Below are 13838 nucleotides of genomic sequence, written 5' to 3' on the forward strand. Positions count from 1 at the left end.
CCGTCCAGCCTCATATTTAGAAGTGACAGCTCCATGAGTGAATTAACCGAGCAGTTTATACATGAGATGAGGAGTCTGGATGTGGATACACACACCTGGGTTAGGGGAAGAGAGCTGAAGAGCCAACACTGGGACTGTGACTCAGTGTGATACTTCCACACTGGTGAGGTAGAATTCCTGAAAGCCAAATGGCACTGAGGTACAGAGGACATTGGTGTCACCAGATGGACAGAGGATGTGCATTTCCTGCCCTGAGCCTTGTTGGTACAAAGCAGAGCACAGGGTGACTGCTGTGCCTGGAGAGCAGGAGCTCTTCACACTGACAGACAGAGAACATGAGTGATCAAACTGTCACTGTGGTGGGAGGCTGAAAACAGTGGCTTTTCTTTCTCTGAGGAAGGGAAATGAGGAGAGAACTTGTGTTCTGGGTTTTTTCTATTTGGTTTTTTTTTGGTTTTTTCCCCCCTCCTCTCAGTTATCATCCTGGGTCTTGAAATACACCAAGGAATTTCTTGGTTTTGTGTAGATTGTCTGAGGAGAAGTCAGGTGGTTCTGGAGCTCCTTCCACCCTCTCCAAACACTTCCAGTGACTGCCTGAGTGTGCGTAGAGCTGAATTTGGATGTTGCTGGGTAATCACAGCTCATCCTTGCTGCTCACTGTTAGTGGGGCAAACGAAAAGCTGTACTCTGGCTAATTCCATCAGCTGTGGCTTGGAGTGGGTTGGAGATGAAGAAAGCAGCTGTGTAGCAGTGGTGGGAGGGCTGACATACAGAGGTTTCCACTGCCATTTATGAGCAGAGCTCGTTCCTTTCCCAGAAGAACTGCAGGTGACCTTTTAACAAGTCCTCTTTAAAGGGTCTTACTGAGCTCAGGTTTATTTGTCTGTCCTGTTCTCTTCCAGAGCCTTGCACATGCACCCAAACCAAGCAGTGAATAGCAGCATGCAGGAATGAGCCCACTTGGAAGCTGGCAAAGCTTTTCTGCCTGCCAAGAACCAAATCCCAGCTTTCTTGGGATGCTGAGGAATTTCCAAGGCAGATCTCTGCTGCCTGCCAAGCTCTGATTTGTGTCACGTGCACCACGGCATGGGCAGGGAAGCAGAAGTGTCAGCAGCTGCAGGATTTCTGTCCATCTTTCATATCATTGAAATTGCTTCTTGCATGAAGGTTTTCACATCAAGTGAGTCCAACTGACAGAGTCAGGATTTCACTAGATCCAGTCAGAGGGAAACTTTGGTGAAGTGGTTAATTGTACCCAGGGATAGCTGCAAAAGTAGTTTTTTCATCAAGAGGTTACAGTAGTACTGGGATTATTAAAGAGTGGTGCTGATTTGTGGACTGAGGGACAGTAAATTATTTTCTTCATTCAGACTTAATCCTCAACATTCATCCCCTCTATATTTATTTTTGCAGTGGGTTTTTAAATTAATATTAAATACATGGAACACAACAGGATTGTGCAATACATAATGCTTCTAAGATTTTCTAAAATTTGAACTGAAAAGATGAAAATCAGTTTAGATTGAAGATTTTCTAGCTCTCCTCACTTAAATGAAGAAATCATTCTCCTGATCCTGAAAAAATATTTAGTTTAATTCAGGGCTATTGTTTCAGGTGCTAACCACTATAAAGAAGAGAATTGAAATGAAATCCAGCTTAGTGTTCAACTCTGTAATACTTGAACCATTAAAAAAATCTTCAAGAGTTTATTCTGGAAAACACAGGGCAGAATTAGGAACATGAAACATTTACCAAATTTAAAAGTAGTTACTTTTTTTGAAACTGTCATTCTTTTTTTGTAATTTATTGAGTGATGAATTCCTCAAAAAATTCAGGAAACTCCAGTACCCAAAGCCTCTGAGCAGGATTTTGATTCCAGTGTGCTGAACAAACAGCATGAAAAAATAGAAAGGGCAGACAGTAGGTGAGAAATGAAGACTTTTGGCCAGGCTGTGTGATTTTTCTCCTGCAGAGAGGCAGCAGAAGCAGGAAAAAAAATAAACTTAAAACCTCCTGGACCAGTGTCCTGCTGACTGCTCAGTCCTGCCTGGGTGGGAGCAGCCACTGGGCACATTCAGGTGCTGTCCTGTGAGGAGGTCTCAAAGCCACCCCTGAGGACAAAAGGGAATTTTATGGGCTCAAGTGAACTGTCAGGAAGGAGAAGATGAGGGTTTAGAGCACCCTTTATCCCTTACTCTTGGAAGCTGAAGAAAAAGGGTTTTCTCCTCAAAGCACTGTTCAAAGCCAGCCAGTGGGTTGGTCGTGGTCATGTTACATGACTGATGCTAAAAAAATTTCCTCACCTTCTTTTTGGGGTTGTAGGTGCATGTGACAAAGAGAGCTGTTGGTGTTGAGAAGGGTTAATTTGTTGCAATTGAGATTTCTCCAGAGGGGCTGCAGTTTTGGGAACGTTCACTTGGGAAGGAGATCAAGGCTCCAGAGAGAGAAGCAGAGAGATGCATTCACTTCCTCAGTGTCTAGAGAGTTAGTACACTTGTTATTCTCAGGGGTTTTTTCATATTTCAAATAAAAATACTTATCCCAAAACCACAGTGGCACTCCTCCCCTCTCTGCCACTGCAGTCTGAAAATGTTAAAAAATCTCCAGATTCCCACATGGCAAAATAACATCCTGGCTAGTTCTCTCCTCAGTGCATGTTGTTAATTTATTTGTTGTTCTAACCCAGTTATTTTTTCTTTTTCTTCTCTCTGGATGCCACAATTCTTTTAGTCCTTCAAAAGCAAAGAATAAAGCCCTTCAGTCGTAAATATGAATAAAAGGAAAGTCCAGGCCTTTGCAGGGTGGGAGATAAATATTATAGGAAGTACCACTGCTTTGAGCTCAGTGTAAGCGCCTTGTCCAACCTAAAGCTGTGAATAGACTGGAAATGTTTCATTTTGCTGTCTTCGCCTTCTTTTTCTGCATTCCTTTCTGCCACATCTCTATCTACTCCCTTACAAGTCAGTTTTTTGTTTGCTTCCCAAAACCCTTCTGAATCTGTAATCATAAATGATTCTCAGAAACACTTTTGTTTTTTAAGAATTTCCTCATAGCCTGGTATAGCAAGTCAGAAAGGCTGGCCAGGTCTGAGCTGTTCTCCAGCATGTTCCAGGGTGCTGCCCTTCACCCAGTTCCCACTCTGCTGAGTTTTGATTTCCCAAAGATAACCAGCCTTCTGGGCGGGCAGCTCCTTCCAAATTTCTCCTCCTTCCCCTTCACCAGACCCTTCTCCTCCTGTCCCACACTGACCTCAGTTTGTCAAGCCCTTTGCTCTTCCCTGTCTCCCCACACCAGGATTTTCTGGTTTAGAGGTTCCTCCTCTTTCTCCTGGTCAGTCTGGGTGCTCATCCTTTCTGAAAACCTTGCCCTCTCCTACCACTGGAAAATCAGAGGGGCATTTCTTTTCTTCCCCTTCCCCTGAGTGATCCATCCTTTGCTTCAGAGCCCTCTGTGCCTTGCCCTGCTCTGCTGTTCACCCCATCCCATCTGTGTGAGGGGATGAAAGGTGTGTTCCTTTGGTGCCCTACTCTTCTCACTCTGTCTCTTCTGTGGGTCATAATTCCAGATTTCTTTACTCCAGACCAGGCTGGATGGGGCTTGAAGCAAGCTGGTCTGTTGGAAGGTATTGGAATGAGATGACCTTTAACATTTCTTCCAACCCCAACCTTCTGTGATTCTATAATTACTCCAGATGCCTTTATCCCAACACCTCTCTTCTGTCAGATCACATCCTTCATCCCTGCTTTTATTATTTCTCTCCTTTCTCAAGGCCTGCACAGCAGCTCCTGGACCGGGTCCCCTCCTTCCCCCCCTGCCCCAGCATCCCTGCTCATCCTCAACTCCACGCAGCGAAGGCAGGAATTGCTTCACTCCACACAAAACCCGAGGAGTTCTCCTCCTCTGATGGCTTTTCCTGTTCTCCCTGGCTTTCATTTGCAGCGAGTATTTTTTTTTTTTTCTTTTTGCAAAAGCTCTCATCCCTGGAGCTAACAATAAAACTGTGCCTCAGTGTGTCGGAGGGAGGGAGGGAGAGGCAGCAAGGAGAGAGAGGGAGGGAGGGAGGGGGATGCAGCAGCACAGCGCTCTGGCACGGTGAGGCGGCATCTGCGAGCCCAGGGACACCGAGGAGAGCAGAGCCCCTCGCTCCGGGCTCAGCCCGATGCCATTGGCTCCCGAGCCGCTGGATTTAAAGGGAAGAGCAGCTCGGAGGGCTGAGCCGCACAGGCAGACGCAGCCTCAGCCAAGTTGTCAGCGCGCTGCGAGCAGCAGAGGCTCGAACGCACCAGACTGCGGGGTGCCCGCGCCTTGATGCTCCTGTGGCTCCAGAAAGGGGGGAAAAAAGAAGAAAGGACCAAAAAAAACAGCAGCCAGAAAGGAGTGAAGGAGCCTGATCCAGTCCAGCAGTCCCAGAGGGAATAATGGATGTGACCATCTCTCAGTTCATCTTAGAAGAATTTGATGTGAACTGCAGTCTCCTGGATCGTTTACACGAGACTTTTTTAGAGAGTTCCTCTCTGCCTTTCCTGGGCTTTGATGGTAGGAATTGTTACCTGGTGCAGAGCTCGGGAAAAGCTTTAGAAGTGCTGAGATTGGGTTTGTTTTGTGATGCAAAGTGCGTGGCTTTTGTGCTTTCTGAACCGCTTCTTTTTTGCCTTTCTGTCCCGTTTTTTCTAACCCCAGGTCCGTACTGCAATGCCACCACGGACCAGATCGGGACCTGCTGGCCCAGAACCTCCGCGGGGGAACTCGTGGAGAGACCCTGCCCCGAGTTCTTCAATGGGATCAAGTACAACACCACCAGTAAGTACAAACTCCTTTCTTCTCCCGCAGATCTCGTGTTCAGAAGGCGCCTGGGGACACCCAAAATCCATTTCCATTAAAGAAAAAAAACCAAAACAATAAAATAAAACCAAAAAGTTTGCTTGGGAATCAACATTTCCTCCACATTCCAGCCTGTATATTCAAAATTTTTGCCTGGAATGATGCAGATTTCTCAGAAGCGCAGACTTGTGGACACTGTTTCCTCTTTGCTGGAGTGCATTTAGGGAGATCCAGGCAGAAAATATCCTCTGCAGTCTGGGGAGGGTTTGTTGTGTGTTGTGCTTTGTGTGTTTGTGCATGTGTAGCTGCCTACAGCTCAGTGTGTTTGTAGCAGTGCTTCGCCCACCTGGGTAATTAGACAACCTTGGGCTCATGGAATACTTAATCCTACCACCTAAACTGTATTTTCAAAAGACAGGCAGTGCCTTTTCCAGGCTGTGTGAGCAGGGGTTCAGACCCTGCTGGGAGTTGGATGTATCAGACAGAAAGAAGGCTGAGGGCTGCAATCTGTTTTAGCAACTTCATCAGGGACTGGCTGCTGAGGCTGGAGCTGCATCAGCTCTGCACGGGAGACAGGAGAGGAAATTAGGAGGCAAATAATATTCAGAGCAAGGGAGCGTGGGGGCTCCTTAGAAATCTCCTGGATGCTTTATTCTTCGAGGTAAACAATCGTGATGATTCACTACAAATTTATTATTCAGGCTGTGGGACCCAGGCACTCATTTCCTTTTGCTTATCTGTCAATACCCTTTGGACCTTTCATTAAGAGTTTTTAAACATATTAATTCCAAATATGTGCACCTACTTGTTTGTCACTCACTTTTTCAGTGTAGTTTTGATAGGGATAATTTCATTCCATGTAGGGATAATTTCATTCCATGTTTCACTCTGAACTTTTGCTTGGGTGTTGGTGATCTCACTTGCAGGTAGTGTTAATTTTGTGTGGCCAGCATCCCATAAAAGAGTGACCCTGACATCTTAGATCTTATTTTTAAACTTGTAGAAAATGAATTTATTCCTTCCCAGCTTTAGGTATCATGGTCAGATAACTGGCCAGAAGTTTGGTGAGTTGGTTCTGTGAAACAAAGTCCCCTGCCAGGTTTGTTGTCAGGGACAGACTTTGAGCAGAGTAAAAGTTGCCTCAGAGAGCTGCAAAATCATCCTAAAGCCCTCTAATCTCAGACCTGGCTCTTTGCAGTAAAACAGGAGGGAACCTGGACTGGGCTGGGTGATGCTGGCTTTGATTACAGCAGGTACTTCACTGCTTGGACAAGTCCCACTTGAGACCAGAAGAAAATTTCTGAGAATTAAGGGCAGCGCAGAACACAGTGGAAAGAATTTAAATGTTTTTCCTGTATATGAAAGAAAAAAAAAATATTGACTGCCCCAGTTTGGTTTTTATAAACTCTGTTGATGCTTTCACTAGTTCATCAATGACCTGATTTAAAGTTCTTCCCTGCTCTTCTCCTTCTCAGTGGTGGCTGGTGCTTGTATTGCAGTGCTAATAAGTTTCTTAAATTCTTTGCTCTTAAAACAATGGCATGTTAATTAAATGGAAGACTAATAGAAATATGTTACTTAAATTCTGAAGCATTATTTTCTGAGGAAATGGATATTTTTCTCCTTTCAACATAAAATGTGAGTAGCTACCTCCAGTTGATTTTATGCATTTCCATGTATGTGGTTCCTCCAAGATGTAGTGCAGAAAACAGAGGGAAGGATTATATAAAAATTTGGTCAAATTTTGGAATCAGCAGCTCCTTGGGAAATAGCAGTTAAGTGATTAAAGCTTGGAAAAGCAATAGGACAGCAGGTTAAGGTTTCAATACACAGGTGCAATCTCTTTTGGCATTTGAAAAATAAAATTACTGCATGCAGAACATGTTCAGAATTTGGGAAAACCAAATACTAACACATTCTGACCACTTGCATGATTTCACCAAGTTGGTTTGTGGGCTGCCTCATTTGTAATGAGGCTGATTGTGCTGAAAACCTCAGCTGTGTTCCCCATACAGATGATAAAATGAGCGCAGACAACTGATTAAAGAATGGGAAATGGATCTTGCAAATCTCAGAGGTGAATAATACAGCTCAAAATGAGGGTCTGATAGGAGATGGCTTGAATCAACATAAGATTTCTGCCTAGGACATGTAGTTTTGTTCTATTTTGGTTTGCATTTTGATGAGGCAGAGGGAGAAATGATGGTTTGTTATATTATACTGATTTTTTTTTTTTTTGGAGAGCAAAATCAGACCAAGTTAGAAAAACCACCTTGCATTGCCTTTTTTTTTACTGAGAGCTTATCCAGCTCTAGGTTGTAACTCAGCATTTATTATACTACCAGGTATCCCATGTTCATGAGCTGCCACCTTTTAGGAACTACAGCTTTTTTTTTTTTTTGGCATTGATTTTGTACATCTGTGAGAATATTTTGTATATCTGTGAGTATATTTTGTATATCTGTCAGCATATTTCTCATTTGAAAGCCTGTAAAAATTTTGGATCCGTTTCAGTGATTTCTTTTTCAGTTTTAGAAATCAGGCTCTCAAAGATTCCAATTTCCCACCAGTTTCCTGAAAGCAGCTCATCAGCTGCAGGGAATGAGCCCAGCAGCATTCCCTGTCAAGGAAAGCTTTTGAATTGTAGACACTGGCAAATGCAGACTGGGAAGTGCCCAAACTCTGTGAAAAGCTTTTGAAAAACTCAGAGAAGCACCACAAGACACTGATCCATGGCCAAGTTTTGGTACTCATGGGGCTGTTTCTGCCCCTCACTGTAGTGTCTGTGCATGTAGGGGATGGAATTCAAGACAAAACTGACAGGTAGGTTCCTGCACAGATCAGCTCATCAGAGGCTTTGGCTGCACCTCCCCTGCTTTGTGTCCATCCTGTCACCTCTCAGGCTTTGCTGTTCGCTCTAACTCAGATGGGGAATGCTATCAAACCCTGCCAATGCCAGCAAAATCAGTCAAAAAGCATTTTAAAAACTCCTTAAGAAAAAGAACTTGTGCTGAAAAAACTCCCCTCCTGTTTGCCACACTAGAATAAACTGTTTGTGTAAAATATTTCCATCCTAACTGCAAGAAATTCCCGTGGTGATTTCTGTGCCTGGGTCTGTGTTTCTCTGTGTCTCCTGGGAGCTGCTGAGTGACTCAGATAAGTTTCAGCTGCATTCATAAAACAAAGTCTGTCAGTCTGTGAGGATTTTTTATCCCTGACATTTTGTTATTTTGGTGATATGTTGGGGGTTTTTTCCTCCCTCTTTATTTGGGAAGTAAAGTCACGTGGACAGATCACACTCTGGTTACTCTGAAGTGTGAATATGGGCAAAATGCTCTTTGACCAAGGATCTGAAAATTATGCTATCCACTTACAACTATGCAATTTTTATGTATTATTCTCAAAGGGGAAAAAAATTAAAAGAAACAGGGAAAAAAAAAGTCTGTGTTGGTGCAGTGTGTGACTGTGCACTTGTCTCTGCTCAGGTTCTATATTTAGTGGAAAATGACAATATCATTGCTGCCCTCTAGATGTGTTTATGCTTTGACAGTGTGAAGCTTTTAGTCTTGTTTTAGGAAACAAATTAATTCACTTACTAGGATATCCTGAAGCTTGATTAATTCAGCAAATGGCCCATAGTGAGCCTGGTTTTGCTGCTTGCTATAAAGCAGCTGTTCAAGCACGTACTTAGAGCATGTTACAGGCTAAAGTATGCCTCCATTAACACTTCCCCTACAGATTTCCCTGTGCAGAAGGTAAAAAAGCAGGGCTAAATGTTCATCTGATGGACAAAAAGTGTTGACTTTTGTAGCCTCAACTGAACTGAGTTTGTCTCAAACACCTGGTGTGGCAGGGGGGGTGTTCTGTGGTGACACCCCTCCGTCACAGGCTGCTCACTTTGCTCTGGGCTGCAAGCATTCAGAAGATTTCTCAGAATTAAAACCCACAAAGCCAGGTATTTCCAAGTAGTATCAACAGCTAATTTAAGAATTTAAGCTCTAATACAAGTCAGAGCTCTAACTGACAGAAGGGGTGAAGCCTGGGGAGTTGCTGAGCTCAGCCTAAATGAGCAGCTCAGCTCAGCTCAGCAGCTCCTGCAGAAGTGACAGTGCTCTTAGACATGCCATGGGGTATTTTGGTGCTGTTTCAGCCTTGTTGTAGGTTTGTGTTTCATCTCTCAGGCCACACAGGTGTTGCAGATGCTCAGTGATAAATGATCCCATGCCCGTGTTTGGGCAGCTGAATTCATCCCTGGGCGTGTGTTGTGCTGAAGTGATCCCACACCTGGGGATTGAGATCAAACTGCTTTTTTGATCCACAGGAACAAAAGGTCTCTGTATCTCCAGCTCCCTGCCTGCAGATCCCCCTCTGTCTCTCTCTCTCTCTCAGTTTAGGGAAGCTCTTTGACTGAAACAGCCACTTCTCAGGAGTGTTTTGGATATCACACAAAGCATCCTCCTCACAGGAGTGTTTCGGATATCACACAAAGCATCCTCCTCACCTTCTCCGGGGACTGTGCAGCTGAGAACAGGCACATAATCACTGCTAACCTCATCCTGATGGGGACTTGGTTCCTCCTTGTTCTGAGGGGGTGTGCACCACCTTTTCCTTGGCCCTGCAGCCAGCTGCCTGCTGAGGAAGCTTTGGAGAGGGTTGGTGACTGAGCAACTGCTGTTCACGTGGGTGGGCATGGGGGAAGGAGCCCCTGGCACAGGGATCACGCCTGTACCTGCTAGCAGGGCTTGCTCCACAGTGAGAGAAGAATTCCTGCAGTTCATGGTTGTCTCATCTTGAACACAGAGAAATAATCTTTTGTGTGCTGAGGGAAGGGGGAAGAAGTGAATTAATAGTTCTTCTGGTATGCATTTCCCCTCTTTGGAAAGGGTTTAAAGGGATGAGTCAAATTTTAAAAGAGCTAATTTTCGTAGGTTAAAACCCTGTTCTTTTATGGAGATCTAACCTTTGCTCCTTTTCCTTCTGATTAATTATTGTTCAGAGTTCTGGAGATGTGGCTCCAGCCTGCATATAGAACATGAGCCTTGCTAGGAAATCAAGTCTCAGAGTCTTGTTCGTGTTTTGTGGGCGAGCCCTGTCCTGATAATTACAGAAATGTGCACTTTTAGAAGTGGCTGGCCCAGAGGCTCAATTAACATTTTCATTTATGTTTTATCTCATGTATTTTAGTGTCTTGACCACTTCTGTTGATCACATTCACATGACTTACTTGTTCCCCAGAGGTTTTTTTGGCTTGATTTCTAAAGGCTGTGTTTTTGAAAGCAAAGTCCTGCTGTAAATGACAGAGAGCCCTGAAGTTCTGATGGCTTTTCATCATTATTGGAGAGAAATAAAATGTCCATCATGGGCATGCATATGTGTTTCCACATTCAAAAAAATTACTATCAAACCCTAAAACTACTCTCACCTCCTCTGTCTTCTGTAACCTTGTTAGATGTCCAGAAGGCTTTTATCCCACTGTTTAATGACAGGGGATTTGGGATAAAAATAAATGTTTTGTAGTCAATTTTAGTTATGGAATCACTAGAAAAAGATTTTCTTTTTTGTTAAAAAAGTCTGCAGCCTTGCAGTAGCCATGTATCAGCCATCCTGGGGGGTGAAACACAATATTTTCAGCTAGGAAGTCAAGAGTACATGAAAACACAGTATTTTCACAGCTAGGAAGTCAAGAGTACATGAAAACCCAGTATTTTCACAGCTAGGAAGTCAAGAGTACATGAAAGTTAAAGGAAGGAGACTGATGAGAAATGCAACAAACTCGACAGTGGAAAAAAAGAAGTCCAGAATTGGAATTCTGGGGGAGGAAATAAAACATCATTTTTAAGCTCGTAAAGGTTCTCTCTGAGGAGATCAGATCTGCAGCTGATTAGGTCAGCTTGTCTCCAATAGCTCTGTGTCCAGATTAAGATTTCAACCATTTTTGTTCATTTTCTCTTGCTAGTTTTGCAGAGAAACACAAATACACACATCTTCCACAAATACAGTGGGAGGCTCTGGATTTCAGTCATGCACAGATGGGAGAGGCTTCACTTGCTCCCCCCCAAATTTTTCTTCTTTTTTTTTTTTCTTTCCTTTGTGAAGCATAATTTGTGGGATGAGATGGCTCTGATTTTGTAGTCTGGAAGAAAAGTGTTGGAAAAAATATTTACGAGGAGGAATGAAAAGAATCCATTTTTCTTGCTCCCACTACTATCATCATGTAAAACATGTGATTTCTTCATTGAGCCCAGGACACAAGTTAATTGCTGTAGTAAAATAAGGAGGTTGTTAATGTTCCTTCAGTCAACATTCAAGGACCTTTTCTCCAGCCAGTTAAACATGGATTTGTACTTTTGTTCTTTGCTAATAACTTGAGGTGGCTTTGCTGTGGTCCTGTTGCACCTGATTTGGGTTCTCTTCAGTTTAGGCTTGGCTTTGGGGCAAAATTCACCCAAAACTTCACCAAAACTGGAACTGTAGCTGCCATTCTGCACCAAAGTCAGTCAGACCTGAGCAGTGGCACATCTTGGAGAGGGCTTTAAACCCTGGGCCATCTGGAGGCTCAGCAAACAAAGGGTTGCCCACATTATTTTGGAGGCTTCTTTGTGATTCTTTCTTTCCCTAAGGCAGCTGCCCCATCCATCTCTCTGGAACTTGCTGTTGTCTAAGCTGGCAGTGACTTCCAGCTGGCAAACAGATGGACTGAAGTCCATTTCTTTCCACAAGTTTGGAATTAGATGATACTTGCAAAAATGTGTGCTTCTAGAGCATGAGGAGGAACAGGGAATGGCTCAGGAGCAGATGGGGAAGGGAAAGAAGTAAATATATCACAAATCCTCATCACACCATACCAAAATGAAAGGAAAAATCCCATCCAGCTGCATGCAGCGTGGACATGGGATTTCTTGTTCCTTGTGGATTGGGATTTCTTGTTTTATGGTGCTTTATGAGCCATTTTCCACCCAGACAAGCTGTGGGAGGCTGAGGTGGAACTGTGAACACTTGGGGCTGTTCTTGCCAGGTTCTGAACACCTGAGACTCTCTGGGGCTCACCTGAGACTCTCTGGGACTCTCTGGTGCTCACCTGAGACTCTCTGGGACTCTCTGGTGCTCACCTGAGACTCTCTGTGATTCATCTAAGACTCTCTGGGGCTCACCTGAGACACTCTAGGGCTCACCTGAGACACTCTGGGGCTCACCTGAGACTCTCTGGGACTCACCTGAGACTCTCTGTGAATCACCTGAGACTCTCTGGGACTCACCTGAGACACTCTGGGACTCACCTGAGACTCTCTGGGGGTCGCCTGAGACACTCTGGGGCTCACCTGAGACTCTCTGGTGCTCACCTGAGACTCTCTGTGATTCACCTGAAACACTCTGGGACTCACCTGAGACACTCTGGGGCTCACCTGAGACTCTCTGTGATTCACCTGAGACTCTCTGGGACTCACCTGAGACTCTCTGTGATTCACCTGAGACTCTCTGGGGCTCACCTGAGACACTCTGGGACTCACCTGAGACTCTCTGAGACTCTCTGGGGCTCACCTGAGACTCTGTGTGACTCAGGGGGCTGCAGCCTGTGTTTGCTGTCGCCAGAGCTGGGGGACAGTGTCACCGGGGCCCTGGTCACCCGCCATTCCGCCTGCCAGCCACAGGGTGTCACTTAGAGTGCAGGTAAAGCCAGTGTCCCCTGCAGAGTGACCCTGCCCTGGGACAGAGCTGCTCCCCATCCTGCTGCACGGCTGAAGAGCCTCGCTGAGGTGGACAGGGGACAAGGACACCGTGGGAAGGACGCTCTGGGATGGATCCTGTGTCCCCTCTTCCATGGGGTCTCGCCTGTTTCAGCAGGGCTGCTCTGGAAAGCTGCAGGAAGGGCAGTGCTAAGCTTTGTTCCCAGGGGTGTGTTGGGGCAGAGGATGAGGAGCTGTGCAGGGCACAGTGCAGCCGTTCAGGGGTGAAACAAAGCTGTCAGAGGAGCCTGAGCAGGCTGCAGGAACCGGCCCTTGGATGATGCAGGGGTTGCTCGTGGCTGAAAATGCTGTTTTCACCATGGCATTGCTGCCCTTTTTACCCTTCTGATGTCTCAGTGCTGTCCCTGGCAGCAGCTGTTGGATTTTCCCTCAGGACCTGGCAGATGCTCCAGGTGCTCCCACTGACCAGGACCCCTGCCAGGGGGCTCAGAGACCTGGCACAGAGCCCAAAATACCTGTGGGTTTGATTATGACCCATGGAGCAAATTACCAACCTTAGATGAAGATCAGCAAGCCACAACAGTTTAGGTAGAATGACTATTCTATTAGAATAGGATTATAGATTCTAATATAATTACTATATAATAGAATTATAATTCTAATAGAATTATTAGAATAATATCGCAGAGTGGAAAAATAGATTTTTGGGGTTTTTAGAATGGGCATTCAGGAGGCAAGATGGAGGGAACTGGGCATGTCCAGCCTTTCTCCTTCTTCTTCTTGGCCTCCATCTTCTGCTGTGATGTTGGCACTTTTAGATTGGTTTAGAGTAGAAGCTCACCGTCTAACATAGGTGATAGGTATTGGACAGTAATTGTAAACATTTTATACATTGTAGTTTTTAGTATAAAAGATAACACAGCCCTGGGGCAGGCAGAGTGCCTCTGTCTGTCCTGCTGAGTGAAGAACAGGAGAAAGAATTTTATAGATAAGAAACAATAAACAACCTTGAGACAGAGAAATGAAGAGCTCTGACTCCTTCTTCAACTGCTGGGCTGGGAAAAGAGATTTTCCAACACATCTTGGGGTCATTCTGAGCAGCAGAGATCCCAGCATATTACCAGTGGGGCAGTACCACCTCAGCTCTGACCTGCCTGCTGTGCAGAACAATTAAATCAATAAATTAGGCAGATTTAGGTTCTTTAGGTTTCCCTCTGTGCTCTGCTGTGACTCAGAAGTATCTTTGCTGTTCATGTAATGGTGAATCTTTGCAATTTCTGTGGCTTGGAAGAACAGACATTCAAGCTGCATCCTTGTCCAAATAAAATTCTC

The 13838-nt window shown here is 44.9% G+C and overlaps 1 protein-coding gene across 4 annotated transcripts in view; it reads left to right on the plus strand.

Moving 5' to 3' along the window:
* CRHR2 (corticotropin releasing hormone receptor 2) overlaps positions 1 to 13838 on the plus strand; it is a 155281-nt gene that overhangs the window by 40100 nt on the left and 101343 nt on the right. Inside the window, exons 1-2 of one of the 4 annotated variants that reach the window (XM_077186883.1) lie at positions 974 to 1180; positions 4681 to 4800. In XM_077186883.1, the coding sequence (XP_077042998.1) occupies positions 1087 to 1180; positions 4681 to 4800 (214 nt within the window). In that variant the 5' untranslated portion in view covers positions 974 to 1086. Of the gene's footprint in view, positions 1 to 973; positions 1181 to 4063; positions 4537 to 4680; positions 4801 to 13838 lie in introns of those variants that run through there. The other 3 variants (XM_054634515.2, XM_077186810.1, XM_077186909.1) reach the window with 3 other exon arrangements.

Source organism: Agelaius phoeniceus, chromosome 1, assembly GCF_051311805.1.
Source record: "Agelaius phoeniceus isolate bAgePho1 chromosome 1, bAgePho1.hap1, whole genome shotgun sequence".
Taxonomy (NCBI): Eukaryota; Metazoa; Chordata; class Aves; order Passeriformes; family Icteridae; genus Agelaius; species Agelaius phoeniceus.